General features: G+C 42.0%; 1 protein-coding gene across 4 annotated transcripts in view; it reads left to right on the top strand.

The window, feature by feature from the left end:
* Positions 1-13,066, top strand: part of polrmt (polymerase (RNA) mitochondrial (DNA directed)) — a 45,887-nt gene extending 32,821 nt beyond the window's left edge. For 2 of the 4 annotated variants that reach the window (XM_071521498.1, XM_071521496.1), the window contains exons 16-21: positions 566-618; positions 3,399-3,497; positions 4,122-4,194; positions 5,675-5,766; positions 9,900-9,976; positions 12,143-13,066. In XM_071521498.1, coding sequence (XP_071377599.1) covers positions 566-618; positions 3,399-3,497; positions 4,122-4,194; positions 5,675-5,766; positions 9,900-9,976; positions 12,143-12,192 — 444 coding nt within the window. In that variant the 3' untranslated portion in view covers positions 12,193-13,066. Of the gene's footprint in view, positions 1-565; positions 619-2,698; positions 2,752-3,398; positions 3,498-4,121; positions 4,195-5,674; positions 5,767-9,899; positions 9,977-12,142 lie in introns of those variants that run through there. The other 2 variants (XM_071521497.1, XR_011695251.1) reach the window with 2 other exon arrangements.
* The last annotated feature ends 9,943 nt before the right edge of the window (positions 13,067-23,009 follow it).

Below are 23,009 nucleotides of genomic sequence, written 5' to 3'. Positions count from 1 at the left end.
TGAACAGTTGTAGGTCAATTTGAAGCATGAAATAAGAATGGATTTTACATTGATTAGCCCCACCATCACTTTTTTTTGGAAATGTCAAACAGGTGAAGTGTCTCATGTGGGCATGTGGTCTTTGTACTGCTTGCTTTGTATTCTGCTAAATGTCAAGTGCCTTGCAAGTGCTGAATCATGATACTTTGGAATTTCACAAGTTTTGCAATGAAATGTAAAGCCTCATTTGGAATTAGACTATATAAAATATCACTGTAACACTCCTATCATAACTCAAAATATATTAGTTTTTTCACCCCATGTTTGCAATAAAAACATTAGATTTGCACCACAGGTGGCACTATATGATAAATTGTGTCTTTAAATTGGAAATCTTCTTGCCATGTATCTCATTTTTCAAGCTCTTAATTTTCCTCTATTATAGCTTAAGGAACTCTCAACTGTATAATAGAGAGAAGAGTCAAGTGTTGCGCTTGTTCCCCAAAGGTTACAAGCATAATCAATGAGGGAAGTGAGATTATCAGGCCTTTCATTTATTTTTCTTCTTTCTGTTTTGCTCCTCCAGCTGAAGAGTACAATGCAACTCATCAACCTCCAGATCAGCCATGATGCCAAAGAGTAAGTCCTCCTGCTACTGACATCTGTCTCTTCTTCTGTTTCTCCTCTCCCATGCTGTCCCAACACTAAACCACAGTGGTTGGCAAGGAAATTACAGGAGTATTTGGCTGGTAGAGACTAGAATCCTTCCAAATTATAATGGTTATTACTCAAACACAAATCCACACTGCTACACCACATGGTCACCATACCTCTGTGCTGTTACCAGAGTATTCTCACGGCCCTCATTGGCATTTGTGCTGAAATGTCACCAGCTAGCTTGTTATTAGAGGCCTGTAATAAGGATGTGTAATAATGTATGTGTTTACGATAGGTCTTTTTTGTCATTTGCTTTGGTCAATTGGCAGTTATGAATTTGAAAGATGACTTATTCATTTAAAAATCTAAATTATGAGTGCTCTATTGTGTCAAAAGTTACTTAGAAGAAGTAGTTCAAAACTACTTTGTAAAGAAGAATCACATCGACATCTGCAATGTCATATAATGCAAAATCATATCCTTCTAGAGCCTCCCATGCTAAAAATGTATGCACTTGTGGTAAAACTGCCCAACAAATGACATAAAAGTTACACTGTATAATCAAATAAAGGTGATCAAACAAAGTTGAGATATGACATGTGGATGCACCAAACATTTTCCACATAGAATGACTACTGTATGACAGCCAGTGTCTTTTCCTCCTTTTGTCTGTCACCGGTGACTTAGCGAGCAGATGTCCACTTCAATAGATGTTATCTGACCTTTTGGGAGACAGATGGCTATGATTTGTGACAGCCTCTGCATTACAGTTGGGGTGGGATGTGTGGGGGATTGATTCGGTAAGAAATAGAGAGAGAAAAGGGGGCAGATAGAGTTTTGAAAGAGAGGAGAGAGCAAGGGGTTATGGGTGAGAAAGCTGAAAAAAAAAAGAGACAGGATGAGAGACAGCGCGAGAGAGATGTGGGGAAGACAGAGCAAGAGAAATGGAGACAGAGATGAGAAAGACTGACAGCCGTCCTGCTCCTGCTGACATCTACAGTACACCACAGATCCACTCCTGTGAATACCGAAACGCCAGACTCGAGATGGAGGGAGTTAGGGATGAGAGGGAGGAGAGAGAGAGAGAGGGAGAGAGGGAGAGAGAGAGAGAGAGAGAGGACAGGGTGCTGCATATAAAGACTGTCTCGCTCGAAACTTGAAATTTGCTGTCAGAGAATGCATCAGCGTTTCACAGGCTGACACTCTGAGCCAAACTTGACACTCTCGCTGTGGCTGATTCTCCCCCGGCTTTTACTTCCGACATGCAGGCACGTACTGTACACAGACACACACAAACAGGGACACACACACACACACACACACACACACACTTGCACTTGCCGTAATTAAAGAGCCTAAAAAAGGCACTCCAGAATTAGAGTATGTAAATAGAGGCACAAGCAGAGCTGTTTCTCTCCTGTAGTGACAGACTTCAAGCCCTCGTTTTTCTTGCTTTTTCCCACTCTCCCTCTCCTCTTTAGAAAAGTGGTGATGATCCAGGCTTCTAAACTGTAATAGGAAAAACATTAAATGCTAAGCCCCATGCCTTCATCTTTTAGCATCTGTTGTGATATGAATTGAATACTCAGCCCGCTCCTGTGCTCTGCAGAGAGCAGAGTTAGACTCCAGAGAACGATGGGTGCTAACCCTCAGAGTCCAGACTCTGCCACTTCCCAGCCAGGCAGGCCTATGGGACTGAGAGTTGACATGTTGTTTTTGTGAGTGTGTGTGTGTGTGTGAGAGAGAGAGAGAGAGACAGAGAGAGAGAGACAGAGAGAGAGACAGCGAGCAGGAGAAAGACAGGCCCAAATCTAAGGGTAAGGATATAGCCTAGCGTGCTTTAAGATATCTCTTTCTGTTTCTGTCTCAAGCCCAAAACATAGCAGAACTAGGGGTACTAAGATAAAGTCTGAGAAAAGAAAGACAGAAGGAAGACGAGACTGACAGACGGACAGTGTGTGTGCTTGTGTGTGCATGTGCCTGTGTGTGTGTGTGTGTGTGTCTTTGCTTTGGGTTTGGCCCAAGCTATTACTCTCCACTGCTCTCTCTCCATTCCCATTAGAAGAGCGTACTGGTCTGTGGCGGCCCAGAGGATTTGGATGGCACAGGCTCAGGGTAATGGGAACAGATTGGCAGAATGCTCTCTTACTGCCAGCTCCATCGACAGTAGCAGCAAAATTGTGTTTACATTTCCCAGTACTATTTCTTACATACCACTTCTATATTTGTATGCTCTTATATTGATTATTGTTTGGAGAGCATAGAGCCATACCAGCACTAATGTATTCATTATTACTGGCAGTTGTAGTTGGCTGTAGTTTGTAGATTGTACATTAGGGCTGGATATCAAACAATAATCTGAGATATTGCTAAATATAACAATAATATCTCAGAGGGTGTTAGTTACTGTGATTATGGCAGCAGCATCGAATTACCCGATATCAGAGTAAAGAAAACCCTCAAAGGTATTATGGCTTTTATGCAATTTATAAAATGTTTATGCAACCAACACGTGTACTAGGTAAAATCTTTATTTAAAGTAGTATGCATACGTAAGAAGAAACAAACGAGAATACAAGTAGGATTGTGAGCTGTCTCTCTGGGAATTATCAGCAAGGTAGATAATGAGGCCAGTGAGTAAGTGAGATAGCTTGGCTGAAATGTACCATTATATTAGAAAGCATCAGAAAGCAGTACTGATGTTTGTGTGTGTGTGTGTGTGTGTGTGTGTGTGTGTGTGTATAACCTCTTGCCCTTCTCAGGAGACCAGACACAGTTAAACAGAAGAATGCCTTCCCACCAAACTTCATCCACTCTCTGGACTCTACACACATGATGCTGACTGCTCTCCACTGCTACAGGTATGAATATATACACACACACACACACACACACACACACACACACACACAAAGCATATAGCATAAAGACCTAGTGCACCTTAAAGAAATCAAAACCAGGAATACATTCCTTCGCACAATTACACATAATTTTATAACAACTGTTGGCTGAGTGACGCATTTTCCCAAATCAACTTTTGCTTCTCACCCCCTGCGTGTGCATGACTAGAACTGGCTTTGAGAAAGTAGACCCTCATATTAAATGCAATTATCACTTCAATAACCTCAACGGGGCATTGTACGATATGCCCCATAATATTAGCTCCTTTCACAGAATTGACTTCTTGACAGGTGTGGTAATTCATGATGGAAGTCACACTGGCGAGTGAATGACCTCCCGCTATGGTTTCAGCAATTACTGCCCTCATAATACATTTCTAAACCCTTCTTTTCTCAATGTCTCCCCCCCTTTAATCTCTTTGCCTGCTTTCTCCTTGTTTCTCTTTTTCCTCTACTCTTTTTACATGGACTTCTGTGACCCCTGTGTCCCCATCATCTCAACTTTTTCTCCTCTCCTCTCCTCTCCTCTCCTCTCCTCTCCTCTCCTCTCCTCTCCTCTCCTCTCCTCTCCTCTCCTCTCTCTAGTGCTGGCCTGACATTTGTCTCAGTCCATGACTGTTTCTGGACCCATGCCCTCACAGTGGACACCATGAACAAGGTATCAAAGTACAGTACAACCTCTTTTTTTATTCACACCTCTCTTTATCCTTTCACCATCCCTCTTCCTCGTCATCCTTTCTCAGCTGTTTTTCCTCCCTGTGTCTTATCACACACCATCAGTGGTCCTCCTTTTATAGCTCTCCTGTTATTTTTTTCCCCATACACCCCAGCTAAAGGTGGCATTGCACATGTGCTTTGTGTTGCCAGCAGTGAGTCAGTTCTTCTAGCACACTCTGGCCTGCCCATCCCTTTGGCTCTCTGTGCATCAGCAACCTCTTTACTCTTTACAGTTCAGGCTTATTTTTTGTGTTTTTTCTTTTTTCTTTTTAATGGAGCGGAAGCACTGTCGTGTGTTTTCGACAGTATTGAGAGCATGTTTTAGCGCTCTGTACAGAGGGTGCTAGAAGTTAAGAACATATTTCAATTTTAGCAAAACAGCACCATGCTTCAAATGGGCTTTCAGTAGTCGTGTAGCAACGGTGGTATCTACGGCTAGTGCTTCCCTTAAGGGCGAAGCATCTGCCAACTAAAAAAGGACACAAGTCTTCACTGCTTCATACGTCTACAGGCTGCTGGCAGCAGGTAGCACCATATGTCTCTATCAAAAAGAGCCTGTTGTGCTGTATAAACGCCTGTGTCTGCCCGTCCCTGGTGAATCGAGCTTGTCAACTGGCCCAGACTGAGACACAACGCTAGTATAAAATAGATCAAATTACCATAAAGCACCATTTTTCTGTACGTTTAGCTTCAGATGCCTAGTTATAGCTTTATGTCTTCATCTAATCTTAGAGGAGCTATAACCAATGAAGCAGTTCTCTCTCAGTACATTTATTCTCTGTCCCTTCATATGCGACTGTACGCCTCCCTCATTACATAGCCAGTTGAACACAGAGGCAGAGGAAAGGCATTAAATATCTTAGTCAACACCTAAGCATATGGCACAGACCTTTCTTCAGGCAGGCATAAAATTGCCTTCAACCAGGACAGAAATTAATGGTACTGACTCTCCTCCTCCTCCTATTTCCCTGGTGTTATCGCGAGTCAACGGAGATAAAAATCAACCCAGTCTCCCTTCCATACTACTCTCTCCCTTCTTCATTCTACCTTTCTTTCTTCTCAGGGTTTGGTTCTCTCCATTCACACGTTGTACATAGTATAGTTCATAGTCAGGTAGGAACGAAGAAGACATACAGCCAAGCCATGTACTGTCCAGTAATAGATCAACGTTGCGTTTCAATCATTATACAGTAGCCTTGGGAGATGATCCATTTGTTTGACTTGATGTGGGGATAGACTGATGCGCTCTCTTTCTCTTTCTGTCTCTCTCTCTTCCCTTCCCTTACCGCCTCCATCCATCTTTCAGCTAGTCAAAAGCTCCTATCCTGTCAGGCAGGATAGTCTGGGGAGCTGGTTGGACAAGTGTTTGGGCCGGAGAAACTCAAAGTACACTTCTCTCTGCCCCTCTCTCCTCCTGTCAGGTCTGTCGGGAACAGTTTGTCGCCCTGCACAGCCAGCCCATCCTTCAAGAGCTGTCCAACTTCCTGCTACAGAAATACTGCTCCGGGCTACTGTGAGTTCACACACGTACATACACACACACACACACACACACAAAGCTTCCATAAGTCTCAGGAACCCCATTGATTTGCTTTGTTTCATCCTACCTATCCTTTGTTATGATGAAAAAAGGGACATAATTATCCCCCCAGACTGTATCCAGATACAGGCCTAATTTAACCCTATATGTATCTGGGCCAACTCATGATCGGGGCTACACATTAGACTCATTTATCACACAAGGTATTAATGCATCATTTGTAATGGCTATTGATGTTGCTGTGTCAGATCACGTATGCATTTTCCTTGATATGCATCTCTCCCTGGACACTCAGCAGTTCAAAACTTGCTAAAAAATGGTATATCAGTGAAAGTATTAGTGCACAGTTTATAGAAATTATGTCCTCAACTCCTAGTCTCACGCCAGTTTCAGTAAACGTCCTTCTACATGATTTTAACACTAAAACAGCAAACATACTGGATGATATTGCACCAGTTAAAACCAAATTAATCTCTGGCAAAGTAAGAGCTCCATGGAGAAGTGCTGTATCAGTGAAATTGCTAAAAAAAAAAGAGTGTCGGAAATCAGAGCGCAAATGGCGGAAAACTAAACTCTATGTTTACTATGAGATCTACAAAGACAAATTGCATTGTTACAATGCTGAGTTAAATAGAGCCAGAAAATAATTTTTCTCTGATATCATAAACAGGAATGTTAATAATGCACACACTCTTTTTGCCACTGTTGATAAACTCACCAAACTGCCGGTTCAAATAGCCCCGGGCCTTTCCTCCACTGAAAAATGCAATGAATTTGCATCATTCTTCAATGTTAAGACTAAAAAAATCTGACAAAGGTTTCTGTCAAATAGAAAGAAGATTCTATCTCTGGATTCACAAAATAGCAGCCTGGCTAAATTGTCACAATTCAAAACCATTGATCTTGAGGCTCTTGAGGAAACGGTACAAAAACTTAAATCTTTCCTAATGCCCTGAAAACTGCAGTGGTCACTCCGCGCCTGAAAAAGAGCAGCCTAGATTCCTCTGAAATTAACAACTACAGGCCAATTTCAAACCTGCCGTTCATAGGTAAAATAATTGAGAAAATTGTTTATCAACAGCTTAGTGAATTTCTGACTTCAAATGGCCTTTTTGATCACTTGCAATCTGGATTTTGGCCCCATCACAGCACTGAGACAGCTTTGATTAAGGTGTTAAATGACATCAACCTTAATACAGATGTGGGTAAAGTCTCAGTTCTAGTGCTATTAGACCTCAGTGCGGCATTCAACACAGTAGACCATGAAATACTACTGAACAGGTTAGAAAACTGTATTGGGCTATCTGGCACTGTCCTCCATTGGTTCAGGTCCTACCTACAAGACAGAAATTTCTTTGTTTCCATCAGCAACTTTGCATCTGATCCCACCGACTTGACCTGCGGGGTTCCTCAAGGTTCCATTCTGGGACCTCTGCTATTCAACTTTTGCATGCTCCCACTAGGCAAAATCATTCAGAACAACAACGTTGCTTACCATACTTATGCTGATGACACACAGATCTATGTAGGTCTTTCCCAAGATGACTATGGGCCACTAGACTGCCTTCTAGGTTGCATCGATCGAATCAATGACTGGATGTGTCAGAACCTCTTATAAATAAATAAAGATAAAACTGAGATCATTGTCTTTGGAGCTAAGGAAAAAAGGTCAGAGGTCTGTGCTCACCTAAAATCACTTTCCTTAAAATGTAAAGATCATGTTAGAAGCCTCTGTGTTATTATTGACTCAGACTTAAGCTTCAACTCCCACATCAAGTTAATAACAAAATCAGTGTATTTTCACCTTAGAAACATATCTAGAGTAAAGGGTTACTTGGCTAAGCATGATCTAGAGAAACTTATCCTTGCCCTTATCTCTAGCAGATTAAACTACTGCAATAGCCTCTTTTCAGGTCTCTCCAAACAAGCACTTAGACAACTTCAACTTATTCAAAATGCCGCTGCTCGAGTCCTAACAAACACAAGGAAAGCAGAACACATTACTCCTGTCCTTAGATTGTTACACTGGCTGCCTGTATCTTGCAGAATAGATTTTAAAATCCTGCTCCTTGTTTATAAATCACTTAACGGCTCAGTGCCAAAATACATCTCCGACTTGCTAGTGCCTTATGAACTTACAAGAACGTTAAGGTCATCTGTGGCTGGTCTCCTAACTGTTCCAAGAGTTTGTACTAAACGAGATAAAGCAGCATTTGCACACTATGCAACAACAAATTTGAACAAACTACCTGATGGTATTAGATCGGCTCCCTCTCAAACAGTCTTTAAAAGCAGGTTAAAAACCTTTATGTTTTGTCTGGCCTTTGGCTGACCCTTGATTGACCCTTGACTGACCCTGTTAGTTAATGGGCCAGCTTTTGCCTGACCTTGTCATTTGGAGCCAGTTTCTGACTGTCTTTTGTCTTTTAGACTCAAAGTGTACCTATTAATTATTCTCTGTGTACTATGCCTTTTATCTGTTTTATTTAGTTTATGTTGTTGCAATTTAAATCTTTGTTTTTATTTATCTACTTCTTTTTGCTCTATGTAAAGCACTTGAATTGCATTTATTTGTATGAATATGTGCTATACAAATAAACTTTACCTTACCTATTTTCATCTCTGTTAATGCAAAATAATTATTCTCATATCTAGATTTTAGCAAGATATTGAATAACAGTTACAATAAACAATAGTTTAGTTACAATATACAATAGTTTCTCACTAAATTCACCATTAGGGGGCGCCACAGTGGCTCACCGAGTAGAGCACGTACCATAAGGCTCAGTCCTTCCTGCAGCGACCCAGGTTTGAATCCGGTCCGCGGTCATTTGCTGCATGTCCTCCCCTCTCTCTCTCCCATGCCTTCCTGTCTCTCTCTCACTAACTCTGTCGAATAAAGCATAACAATGCCAAAAATAAATCTTAAAAAAAAAAAAATTCATGTAAGGCATGTAAAGAGTATACAAACCTATGAACGCCCTTGTCTATTGTAGGCAAATGGTTTGAAATTACTGCTGCCATCATTCTCTTCATTGTCTTTGTATATGCACTATGTGATCTTTATGTTGAGCTGAGAGTATTATGGACTTTTATGGAATAGACAAAAGTCATCGCACAATGAACACACCACTCCGACATGAATACACATCGTTAAAACTGTCTAAACAGAAGTTAGGAGTTATTGCTATGCCACGAAACACGCATAGCTCAAAGGTTATAAAAGAGTTTAAAAGTTACAATGGAGTGCAGAACTTTATACTCTACACTTGTTTGTACACTTGTTTGTGACATTAGTTGTAAAATGTTTTTTTTCTCTCTCACGCTCTCCCCCTCACTCTCTCCCCCTCACTCTCTCTCTCTCTCTCTCTCTCTCTCTCTCTCTCTCTCTCTCTCTCTCTCTCTCTCTCTCTCTCTCTCTCTCCGTCTTACTGGCCTCAGGCTGTTTTATGCGCATCTTCTGACTGCTTTCTCTCTTTGGGATAATTGGACACCTAAGTCTGCAGCCTTTACTCCCATTGCAGTCCTCCCCTTGTTTGTCTTTCTCTCTCTCTCACACACACACACACACACACCACTGTTGCCTAGGCCTCGCAAGCTCCCATGCTTATTCATTACTCTGGTAAGGCATTGGAGAATATGACATGTGGGGCCTAGAAAGCTATTTTGGGTTCCTTGACTTGTTTTGGCCGAAGATTAGCAAAAAGAACTCATGCACACGCGTGTGAAGATAATGCACAAGATGCTGGTTAATGGGTGTTGCATTGTAACACTCCAAAAGCCCAAACACCAAGTATAGAGTTGTCTGGAAAATGTCTGTTTTTGCAAGTGTCATAGCCCAGACAGCATCCATTAATAATGGGCCTGTGGCAGAAGTTAGCAGATGTAACTCTCTCAAAACTTGAGTTTTGGCTTTAATGGTCTGTATAAGTTGTTTTCCCTCCTTTTATGCCAAAATAAGTTAAATGTAATAAATTAATAAAAATTCTAAATGTCCTCCCTAAGTATATCATTCACACTAACAGGCTATTGTGCCACCACTAACACAACACAAGTTTTTCTTATATATACTAAGATATTTACGGTTGCATTATCTTCCTTCACAGCAGGTCTGAGGTGAAGAACAAGAAGTACCTGGAATACAGGAGGCTGTTGATGCTGCTGGCCAAAGTGCCCCAGACAGGTCAGTCTGTTTCCCTCTGGCTCCCAAACACCTTGCCCGGCCTGGCTGAGGCTGGGGTATTGTTTCAGAGGACCAACATACAGTCGGCTCTCTATTCTATTGTTTCTAATTGGGTAGAAGAGGACCTCTGTGTGCTGAAGGCCTGCTTAGGGAACAGGACTCCACTGGCATTAATCTTATTTAATGGGGTGGTTGCACAATCCTCTATTGTCTGTGTTGTTTTATAATTGGTCAATGTTTTGTGATTTTTGTGCATGTGCCAGCACAACAACAGGCATGGATCGCTTTGATCGTTGCTAATTGTTGTTGCCTGTTGTCTGCACTGTTATGCCACTGTATGTAGTTGGTTCTCTAGCTGTGTATGTTGCCGAGAGGGTTTCCTGCAAAAAAGTAAAAGTTCAAAGTTAGGCAAAAAGTAATTTTCAACTTTCATCCTTAGTGGCATATTCCTTTATGCCTGAATGGCCTTGAGAAGACTCAGATGCTTTATAGATAATATGCACTTACTTGTTTTCCTTTTACATCGTTGATGCAGTCTGCCTATTGTTGTCCAGTGTGAACGGTTACTTTGGCAGCAGAGGTAGAGAGGCAGCATCTATCTGTCAGTCAGGTGGACGGAGGCTTTGCTGTTATGTAACTCTCGCTCCGTCTCCATCTGTACACTTACCGACTGCTTGCCACTGGCAGCTGGGTTGCATAAATTGATTACTGTTAATTGTGTCCCTCCTCTGGATAATCAGCTTATAGGGCTGAGACCAGACAGGTGTGCCTCTGAGGTGTGTGTGTGTGTGTGTGTGTGTGTGTGTGTGTGTGTGGGTGTGGGTGTGAGTCTGTCTGTGTCTGTGTGCATGTGAGAATGTGTGCATGTGTGTGCACGCTTACTGTACACACTGCTCAATACCAACCTCACTGGAAATGGACTGAAACCCTTTATCCTCACCACCAAGATCCTGAAATTAGTTATTGAGGTTTATTAAATGGTTCTTATTTTGATCCAGTATCAAATGATACCACTAGGGCTGCACCATTTTAGTCATCTAATTGTTTGCAAGAGTCAAAGACAAAGACTTTTAATTTCCAATGATTTTTTGGATTTCATTGTGTTACCGTATTTCCCGGAAAACTCTTAGCTCATCTCTTGCATGGCAGTTTTAACAATAATCATTTAATGCGCCGTTCCTCTCTGCCCCACCACTCTGCAGCTGCTCCTGTTGCATTGAGCTGTCAGGGAGGCTAGGAGCGCAGGAGGCAACCGGTGACACAGAACGCTAGATAGGGCATCATCCAGGTGTGGAAAGAGTACTAAAATATCCTATTCAGGTAGAAGTACTGTCACTTTGCTGAAATATTTCTTAAAAATATACTTATTAGAAGTAAAAAGTAAGTTATTGGGTTAGGCCCACTTTAAAAAACAAACTCTCCCCCTCATGGGGATGGTTACTCAGTCCTTGCATTGGATTCAGGATACATCAGAGCAAACTACAGCCTGGTTTTGAAAGTAAACTCTTATCATGTGACGCCACACCCAGGATCCAAAGCAGTTCTCCTCTAAAAGCTTCAAAAATGCCAGGATGTGTAGGCAGCTGTCTTACGTGACCTTTAAGTCCATGATATCCCTACGAGAGTGGAAGAGCTAGTCCATCTAGTCTGGAAGATTTTGTTTCTGGTGAGTTATTCAACTTCTCAGGTGCCTTCAGCCTCTCTCCCTGATTCTACCTTATAGTCATTCTCAGGTCGAGCTAGGCTGTGTGAGTATTAAAGTTGGTCACAGGCTGTAGAACAAGCTAAGAGCAAGCTAATGGGGAAATGGACTGTGAAGCTGGTTTCACAGAAAGAGTAGCAACGTTACCTGACAAGTTGCTGCTTTCTACGGCAACATCGTTTATTACCTCCACCAAGGAGGTCATGTTTTCCTCTGCGTCTGTGTGTTTCTCCGTCCGTCTGATAGCAGAATATCTCAAAAAGTCGGTCACGGATTTGCACAAACTTGGTATGAAGGTTAGTTATGGGCCAAGGAAGAACTAATTAACTTATGCCTATCTCCTCGACTTTATCATTAAGTCCTGTTAATGTTACAGGCTGCGGTACAGGTAATTTACTTACTCAAACTACTCTCCACTGACTTAAACTTTCCCTCCTTCCCTTTCCTGCCTCTCTCCTCTCCAGGTGATTTTGATCTCCAGCAGGTGAAGGATTCCACTTATTTCTTCAGCTGAGCGGATCCTAAAGGCAAGCCGACGGAGGGAGATGAGTGGAATTGACAGAGTGCAGCGGGGAGGCTGCAGGGCCTGGGGTCTCAACTGGCCTTGTCTCCCTCACACATCAGCACATTGATCCAGCCGCGCCCCGCCTGCCTGCTGGTCCACAGGCCGGCCTGGGGCTGTTGGGGTCGTTCACACGCAATGAACCTGCCTGATTAACTGACTAGTGAGCTGGTGTGAGGGAGGGTGTCATGCTCATCCAAGGGAAAGATGAGAGAAGCACCGACGGATGGGAATGTCAAGATTTCAACTGTTAGTACCTCTAGTTTAATATAATGGCTGCCACATTGACTACATTGTTACTGGGGGGAGGGGGGGGGGGGTTAAAGAGGAAGATCGAGACTTGTTTATAAGCCATACTGTACACTGAATCATATGTGAATTGTGTCAATCTCCTCATCCTTCAACACGTCTGCTGCTCAATAAGATTGAGCAGAAGCTTAACTTTCTACCTACAATGTGTAATTGGTTGTGTGTGTGTGCACGCGTGTGTGTGCGTGCTCTTTCACGCTGTGAGGACCCTGCTCTCCACAGGGCGCTGATCTGCCTCAGCTAATACCCCGGTAATCATTGATCCCATTGCTCACTGAATGGGAGGATGCACACTGACAGAATGTACAATCAGACATTTTAACTTTGACAGGATTCACCTAAGAAGTTTCAAGAAATTGAAAGATGTGGCCTATTGAGAGAGGGGATGAAGGGCAGAGGACTCTCAGACAAAGAGACCTGGAGGGATGAGTCAAGGAAATGACGGGGCTCTTTGATAGTATTGTGATTGCGATGTACTTTGATCCTCACCTCCCTTTGGAGTGACTAAGCACTTGATGATTGCTCTAAAATAAATGTGTTTCTTAAAATGTCTCCATGTTCATTTGATGGTTCAGCAGAGATAGCTGGTATCCTTAGTGTGTTTAAATAAAATGAATGGGACTGCCTGTTATTTAGTTATATCTGCATATTTCAATTCTATTGTGTATCGTGAGATGAAGATGAAGGCCTCCTTTTATGATTCGCCACAAAGGGTTTGCAGGCTTCACTAATCAACTCAGATCTTATTTTTCTGGGCCAGTGCCTGCATCTAGAAGTAAAAATAGCAGAACTGCTATCTGATCAGTGCTGGAAACGTTACAGCAGTTTCAGACAAAAGGTGCTGTTGATGTTCAAAGGCAAATGTAGGCTAAGCCAAACAAAGCTGGCTGTGAGTGAGAATGTAATGAAATGGAAATTATCTTTCGGGGGGCAAAAATTCTCAGCTGATTAAAATGTGCGTTTGAAAGTGACGGATGAAAACAAGGGTATAAGGACACTTCATATTTTATTTTTTAAGTGCACATTTAGAGTTTGCGAAACTTGATCAATCATTTTGCTTTTGTGTCAAAGATTATACCCAAATTACGCAATGATTGCTTTGAAAATCAAATATTTATTGCACTACATGTTTATCATACTCTGTGTGGATTGAGGATTCTAACTGTGCACAAAGCTGTATGAACTTGGTAAGAGGGCCAGTATGTTTAGTTAGGACAAATGTCACACTGAAATGAAAAACCTGCCTTTTTAGTTCTATCATACCATAATTAACATCTGCCCCAACATCAAATAGAACTGCCTTTCTCTCCCTATGTCCCCTTTGTCTCCCCTCACTCTCTCCTTTGATCACTAAAGTTATAAACTCCTCTTTGTCCACTGGTCTCGTACCCCCGTCCTCAAACTCGCTGCTGTCACCCCCTTACTAAAAAAACCAGGACTCAACCCTGACAGCTTCGACAACTACCGGCCCATCTCCAACCTCCCCTTCCTCTCAAAAATCTTAGAGCTAGCTGTTGCCTCCCAATTAAAATCTCACCTGGACTCCAATAACCTCTATGAACCATTTCAATCCGGTTTCCGCTCAAGACACAGCACCGAAACTGCTCTATTGAAGGTCACCAACGACATTCTCCTCTCTGCCGACTCTGGTTCCCTCTCCATCCTCATCCTCCTTGACCTCAGCGCTGCCTTCGACACCATCAACCACTCCATCCTCATCACTCGCCTCCAGTTCTCCCTTGGCATAACCGGCACTGCCCTCTCCTGGCTTAAATCATATCTCTCCGACAGACATCAATTCATCTCCATCAACAATTGCAAATCCACCACTGCCCCAGTCACTCATGGTGTCCCCCAGGGCTCAGTACTTGGTCCCCTGCTCTTCATCCTCTACATCCTGCCACTTGGACAGATCCTCCGCCATCATGGCCTCCAGTTTCATTGCTATGCAGACGACACCCAGCTCTACCTCTCCACCAAGACCATTTCCGTAGCCACCCATTCCACCCTCACCACCTGCCTCACTGACATCAAAACATGGATGCAAAAGAACTTCCTGAAACTCAACTGCAACAAGTCTGAAGTCCTCATCATCGGCCCTAACTCCCTCACCCGCTCCACCCAGGATTTCTCACTCAACATCGATGGCTCCATTGTCACCCCCTCCACTCACGTCCGCAACCTTGGAATCATCCTCGACCCCACCCTCTCATTCCTCCCTCATGTAAACCAAATCACAAAAACAGCTTTTTTCCACCTTAGGAACATCGCCCGTCTCCGACCCTCTCTATCCTTCTCCGCCGCTGACACACTCATACATGCATTCATAACATCCAGGCTCGACTACTGCAACAGCATCCTATATGGCTCATCAAACAATGTCCTCAATAAACTCCAATATGTCCAAAACTCTGCTGCCCGCTTGCTCACCTCCACCCGCCGCACGGATCACATCACCCCTGTCCTCCATGACCTCCACTGGCTCCCGATCAAATACAGGATTCACTTCAAAATATTACTCACCACCTTCAAAGCCATCAACAACCTGGCCCCCCCCTACCTCTCTGACCTCCTCCACCACCACACCCCTACCCGTCACCTCAAGTCCGCAGACGCTAACCTGCTCCAAACCATCAGGACAAAGCACCGGACCTGGGGCGACAGGGCCTTCGCTGCAGCCGCCCCCTCCCTCTGGAACGCCCTCCCCAGCCACATCCGAAAGGCCAACACTCTGTCATCTTTCAAAAAAGCCCTCAAAACCCACCTATTCACTCTTGCTTTTGACCTCTAATCTTCTTCTCCTCCCCCCTCCCCCGTTCCTCCCTATGTATACGTCCTTTTCTCATCTATTTCTATCTTTTATATATATCTCTATTAAATTTGTTTATCCTGTGTTTGTAAAGCGTCTTTGAGCACCGAGAAAAGCGCTATATAAATGTCATGTATTATTATTATTATTATTATTATAACATTCAGCCAGGCATCTTCTCTAAACCCCTAAATTGACCTCTAATAAGATTGACTCTTATTCGTTTTATTTCCGGGCATCTCACGACCCTAGACAGTAAAATTCATTTTTCCATTTAAATGTAACCATATTATTTTAACCCAACTGCCTGACAAACCTGTTGACATTGAGTGTCTTCTCTACTGTATCTACAGTATGAAAAGGCAAACTAAGCCAAGGTCTCCCTATAGCAGCATTGTCTCTCCTCTCTCCTCGTCTCTCCCAGCCGGGGCTCAAGGACAGAGCTCTCGGCTGTAAAGTGCTCTCAGGATCTCAGACACTTAACACATATCACCTTTCACAACTTAGCCACTGACACACGGCTGCAAGAAAACTACTGCCCCACACGACCTGAGCCCAACACCAAGGAATGGTCATGCCTGGACAGATAGACGGATGGATGGATGGTGAGGGATAAGTGGCTCGATCAATAGAAGTGACTTATAGGCCAGAGAGAGGGTGGTTTGGGTAGCAATTGGCCTTAAAGTGCCTTGTGTTATGACACTGTTGTAATGGCAGAACATCTAGCAGTGTGTGTGTGTGTGTGGAGGGGCAGGTCAGGGGACACACACACACACTCACGTCTGTTTCTGTTTAGATGACGTGCATGTCGGTGGGGGTAAACTCAGGTTGACTTTGGCTGAGGCAGTAAACAGGATATTGAAGATGTCCTTACAGCAAATTGCTGTTGCTGTGTAGCTAGATGGGCCTGTCTCGGTTTCTCTGGGGTGATTCCAAGGATGTCTGCCGTTCGAACGGAGCTCTGCACCGGGCTGACCCGTCGTAATGGAACACGGCTTGTACCAGGAAATAGTCAGATAGCTTCCATTATGGGCCCTCTCCAGAGATCTGCACGTCTTTTTGATGAGGATTTTACAGCAGGTCGTATTTGGGAAATAAAGCGCAGAGGTGATGGAGGGTGGGGTGCGGCAGGGAAGACAACTTTTACATTTATCTGAATGAAACAAAAGTCCAAAGCACTCTTCTTAAAAATTTAAAAAGCCTCTATTTCATTGGCTCATCTAGGGACATTAAAAACACTTACAAATCTCCAATGCGTTTCAGCATTAGCTTTCATCCTCCAAACAGTTCATGTTCAAAAAAAAGGTTTTGAATGTTTTGTAGCACTCTCTGTTTTTCTTCTTTGTTCTATTTACATTTATCTGTTGAGAGAAAAAAAAATCATTAATTCACTGTCTTTTTTTTTTTCTTTTTTTTTCTTTTACCTTTTTTTCTCTCTGGCACACATCTTCAGTTTTTATGCTTACCAGATGGGCAAGCCTCTGCATGTGGTGATATTGCTGAGAGACTGTAGGATTTTCAGGGGTCCTTGTTAAAAATTATGCATGTCTGAAATGCCTGTGATAGTAAGATGACTTTCATGGTGATTTGAAGCAAACCGATGGGAAATAAAACACACATCTGCAACCAGCACCTTTGTGTTATGTTTACAATAAAATCGTATTTGTTTGCACAGTGTAAAAATATATAATTAGCTGCTGGTTTACCAGCTTATGTCAGCGTGATTGTTGTTTTTCAAGTTAAATCCTCCATCATTTAATGACCTTTGAATTAAATAAGGGATATGTAGGTGGCCTATAGTACATATTTATTTATTTCTATCTTTTTTTTTCTTTTAAATGTGATTTTAATGCACTTTTCACTTTTTTAATCCTCTTGCACTGTCTCTTTATCTATGTCTTTATTTTTATTTTATTTATGTTTATTTATTTATTTATTTTATTACTAATTATTTATTTATATTATTACTTTTATTACTATTAAGCACTTTGAATTGCCTCAGTGTATGAAATGTGCTAAATAAAGCTACCATATTGTTTCTTTGAATAAATGGGCTTAATCATTTGTTGAGGATGTAGCAATACTGTACAGCCTTGCAAAGTGTATGTTCATATTAACGTTAGTTGTTAAGTTGTAGTTGTGAGCTGTTATTGGTGATTTGATTTGATTCTCACAAGCATGTAACTTGTGCTATGCTTGTTTTTCAAACCAAGATGATTGAATTTTACAGACTAGAGTTTAGGCACCAAAATGCATCCTGTTTTAAACTGCTATCCTACTAGCCTACAGACAAACACTTTATTTGTGAACATTAGCTTTTGAAAGTAATCTTTCCATAATATTTGGGACCCATTTTAAACTTTCTCTGACACACTTTTGGGTCCCGGACTTTCAAAACCACGGCAGCAGTTTACTACATTCTTACTCAAAGCATCCATGGTATTCCTGTCTGGAGCGCTAAGCTTCAGTAAACATCTGACAGCGGTAGACACAGGATGACTTTCAGCACCCTGGTGGTGAGCGTAATGAGGGAGGTCGCTTCCTGCATACTGTTACACTTGCTGGCTTGATTAGGCAGTTGTGAGCTTTAACTCACTCCTGCAGATCTTCTTCAGTGCTCTATGGCCTTCTGTATCCCCCAGCCATAGTTTAGAGACCACAAATTTAACTCCCATCTTTCATTATCTTTCTCTCTCTCTTGATGGTAGAGCAATGGTCATCCTTACTGCCTGTCCACTGTACTGGAAGGGCTGCTTTAGTATTTTTGCTACTTCTTTGTCATGAATTTCCTTGGCTTGAATTTTGAATTTCATTGGTTTGTGAATGGTGAAATGGGGAAATGGGGCGGCTACAGTCCAAAGACATACAAGTCAGGTGGATTGGAGACTCTAAATTGCCGATAAGTGTGAGTGTCATTGTCCGTTTATTTGTGTTAGACAACCTGTCCTGGGTGGTTCCCTGGCTTCCACCCAGTGCATGCTGGGATAGGCTCCAGCCCCCCATAACCCTGAGTAGGAATAAGCAGGTAAAGACAATGAATGAATGAATGAATGAAATGTTCCTTCCAAAATCTTAAATTCTTATATACAGCATTGCAGATATATTGGTATGGGATATGGTCTCCATGGCAACTACAACACTGCAGAAGACCTTGACTTATATGTGACTGTATGTCACTGACACCGGACCTGCAGAAAGATTTGTATGACATGCTATCAAACCTAGTACAGACAGTAGTGTGGGGCTTTTAGCAAGCCCTTTATTCTATAGGACGAGCAGAAAGTGCACTGCACACTATAGAAGTGTTGGTCACTATCTGCCAGGCGGGCCACTGCTGTTAGCCGCTCCTCGATAGCCGGGCCACTCACTCTCACTGAGAGCACTTTGATTTCCTTGCCAGGCTCCTAGGCTCCCGCGGCCTATCTGCTGCCCCTCGGCCTGATGCGTGTACACCACTCAGCAGCACTAGCAGGGAGGCAGAGGGTACAGACAGTCCCAGAGGGAGCAAGCGGGGCCAGTGCTCCCGGTCAGCAGGGGAGTGGAGGTTTAGGGGCTGGTATAGTGGAGAAGGAGCGCAGATGATTGGGAGAAAGGGGCAGGTACGTGGGCAGGTGTGTGTGAGTGTGTGTCTTCTTGGTCTGACCTTGATTCTGACTGACACACACACACACACACATCTGGTGACTGATGCAGTGACGCTTCTATAAACCGGTGGACCCGCTGAATCAAGGATACAGCACATAATGAGAGATGGGGGGAGAGTAGTGATGGAAGCAAGGTGTACACTGGGTTAGCACAAGGCCCTCAAAGTGCTGAAAGTGCTTGAATTTAACTACGTACTGGAATACCTGGAAAATAAGCCTGTTATGTGGGGAAGTGCTTAAAAAGACCTTGAAGTAAATAAATAAATAAATATAATGTTTGTAGTGTTTGACAGAATGCAAGTCAAAACAGACAAGGAAACCGACATATTGTGGGAAAGATGATTTAAATGCACGTGAAAATGTGAATCTATGATTTAACGCACTGACGGTTGTTAAAAAGTCTTTATGAACAGAAAAATAGTGCTGGACAAAGTCATTGAAAGTCATTGTCTGTATGAACCCTGCGCACATGTCTGACAATACAATACCTGCATGTCATGATCATTTTTGAAGAGAGCACCACCATAGGATGCCTTCCCTCTGCTCTTGTGCGCTACCTAGAAATGTTTTAAGAATTTTCTATAGGAGGTTTTCTAAATTTGTGCATGTATTGAATGCTACTGCGGTGAAAGAGCCGGTAGAATTATCCTGGGCAGAAGGTACCAAGGATATTCAGAGGCTCTTTCAAGCCGCTGCATTCAACCTTTGGATGAGAGACTTACAAATCTGTGCCTGGATTTTGCCAGGAGTCTTTTCAAATCCCCCTTTAGAGACCGGCTGCCCCCAGCTGTGCAGGCACCACTCTGGGCGCCGGACTACAAACGCAAACCAACTGGCAATCCCATGATGCCGTATCAAGAGGGATCAGAGGTCACTTCTGTCCTGCCTCGCAAACACTCCTGAACAGAAATGGATTTTAAAGATGTTTTCATGAAGATTATTTTATTGATTTTACTCTTTTTAATGTCACAGCACAGTAATTCAGTGACAGCCATCTTTTGTAAACCTGTGATGTTGCTGGCGAACTACTTCTACTACATATTTTGCCTTATTGCCTTATTAGTAATTATTTCTAATTGCATTTTGTAGTGAAAAATTGGAAAAATATCCCTTGGGGTAATAACATATCAGAATCAATTATGTTCTTGAGTGAAAAGCCATGCCTCAGTTCCTGCTGAAGCTCTTTCAATAACCTATTTTTTCATCAAACATTCTTTGATTGAACATCACAACCTTTCATTTAATATAGAAATGAAACATCCACCATATTAAAAGTGTGACACCTCTGATTTATGGATTACTGTTATCTGAGATTATTTTCTTTATGTTGTTGATATCTTTGGTGATGAGCGGTCATTGATGTGGTGTTTTTGCCCTCCACTTCACAGCAATCACTTTGCAGCGTCGCCACTGCTTCCAAACAAACAAGCTGGGCTTTCTAGTGAGACTGGTGAAGTGCCTACAAAGAACAAAACGGCAGAATTTAAGCCAGTAAGAATGACCATGTCTGCAGTAATGTCAACTCCATATAAATACATCAAACATGTTTCATAAAATGATGTGATAACTGTTTTGTTATATTATTTCTGATCATCTATTACAGTCGATAGCTGTAAGCAAATACTCAACCGATAACATTATATTGACAACTCCTTAAATGCAGGCACTGGCCCAACATAATAATACAGTAATTCAATGTAGACTGTGGCTAATAAAGGATAGCAAAACAGAAACACTCCCATTCACAGGCTCCCTACCCAGCTTTTCTTCTGTTTATTCCAAACAAACTGCTATTGCTGCTTCCGTAAACATAACAAGCACAGATCCTGTACAGACCCACGGCGCGTGTGTGTTCAATTAGCACTGCAACACGGTTCAATTACCTAAGTCCACTAACGTTACTTAAATACCACAAGGTAATAAGGTTACCTACCGTTTAAGTTTGTAGAGCACCAGAACACGTGTTACTGTTTACAAATCCTGTTACTAACACAGGCAAGTTTGGAACACATTGTGGAATGTTACCTTTCACTTTTGTTTTCACACCAGAGACTCACTGGATTGAGTTCAATGCTGCTGGTCTGCTGTCTGTACATCTCCAAATGACAAACATGACATGATACGCGCATCAGAGATCGATTTAGATCAATACACAGACCAACTCTGATGAAGCGCATCATCTCAAGACGTGACAGATGACTGACTGACTGCCTGACCTGAATTTGCCTCATGATGCCCTCGGCTGCACCGTGGGAAAAACGCATCACTTTCTGTGCGCCAGAGGATTTTTCCCGGAAAAAACCTGCCAGACAGCGGCTGTTACGTACACCAAATGTAACAGTTTTCATGAACTGGGTACAGGTTGAATCACTATTGTGTTATTTCAATTGCCTATAGAGTGTTGCAAAACAAACAACATTTATGTATCTGACAATAAAATTATTTGTCACAGATTATTGTTTTAAGTTATTAGCTAAATAGCTTAGGCTACAAAAGAATATAATTTTAAATCATATATCATATAAATCACATATAATCAGCTGTATTTTTGAAATATTGACAACTGAACATAAGCAGCCTAATGTTTGAAATGAAACCATTCAAATGCTGATAGTTGGTGTGAATTTATCAATACAATATCCCACACACAGTGTGTGTGTGTGTGTGTGTGTATTGAAATCCTGCATTTGAATCTTTTCTCTCTTTGATAACTAGGTCAATAACTGTGACTATTGCTACTGCTGTTCACTATTGTTATTCAGTCAAAGGCAGATGACATAAATCAATAAGGATGTTAAGAATCAATAACACAGATTAAGAGGCCATGGTAACTTGGACCTGACTTGACACATTTATAATAATATTGTGACAAGCAGAAGGAAAAGGCATTCACTGTCACAAAGCTTTATTGTGTTAAGAAGCACTGTTTCTATAAAGGATGCCTATAATTATTAGCTTAACTCATAACCTGTTTGTGTTTTTCCAACCCAAAATGAATTGCCTAAACATGGTGTAATCTCTCATAAAGGAGGGGAAACATTCTGTATTCAAATACAATTTATTTGTATTCCTTTTTACATGTATTGCAATTAGATATAAATGCCAATGAAGTTTGCATTGTGGGGAGCTTGTATTTTTACAGCCACACACAAAGAATATAGTATATGTATGTGGAGACTACAGTATATGCTAGGCACTAGGTATGTACAGTACGTTATGGGATATGATACCTGTAAAGTGTGAAAGATGAGTTTAATGGCTCAATAAAAGAAAATCAGGTCTCTGACACACATAAACAATATACTGCACTTTTACTGTCAGCCTTCATAGACAGTGACTGCCTGAGATCGCCTGCAGAGACACTTTGCTTCGAGGGAATCCATGGTTACTGCTAAAGAGCTTAGTGTTCATACTCAATTAGCAGTGTTTGTCAGTAGTTTATAGTGTATTGGTTGTGACAGCAGATGCTACTGCCTTTGTGCTCAAACAGTGTATTGTGAATTAATTTCAATTTGTTGCACTGCATGCACACTCTTAACTGGTCCTGGATCAGAAAACAAAAGCAGGAAACGATTAAGAAAGCAGGGAATTAAAGGGAATAAAGAATAAACATCAAATGCTGACTGATTGCTGTTTAATATTATTATATCATGTAAAATAGGGAAACGTGGGGGAATAGACTAAAATAGTGCATAAAAAGTGCATTATATATCTTTCAGTGTTGATGCAGTCTTTATCGACCACCAAGAAAGGAATGATGAACTCATTAGCATAACTGTGCTTGAGTGACAATGAAGGAAGGGAGAATAGCACACTCAACTCAAATGAACAGCCCTTGTTGGTAAACATTTGACACGCTCAACATGTTGTTGTCGTCGATGAACCGACAAGAAATATCTGATGAATGATTTATTTGAGATGAACTACTCTGGAAACAATATTGGAGAAGCTGTGAAAATAAGTTTAAAGTGGCGTTAATAAAGTCTTCAGTAACGCCTGGGACAACC

Source organism: Centroberyx affinis, unplaced genomic scaffold (genome assembly GCF_046629955.1).
Source record: "Centroberyx affinis isolate AG114_WGS23_722 - 3 ecotype Tasmania unplaced genomic scaffold, CSIRO-AGI_Caff_v1 ptg000893l_1, whole genome shotgun sequence".
NCBI classification, from domain to species: domain Eukaryota; kingdom Metazoa; phylum Chordata; class Actinopteri; order Beryciformes; family Berycidae; genus Centroberyx; species Centroberyx affinis.
Note: the sequence above shows the minus strand (reverse complement) of the source record. Positions and strands in the feature narration are given on the sequence as shown.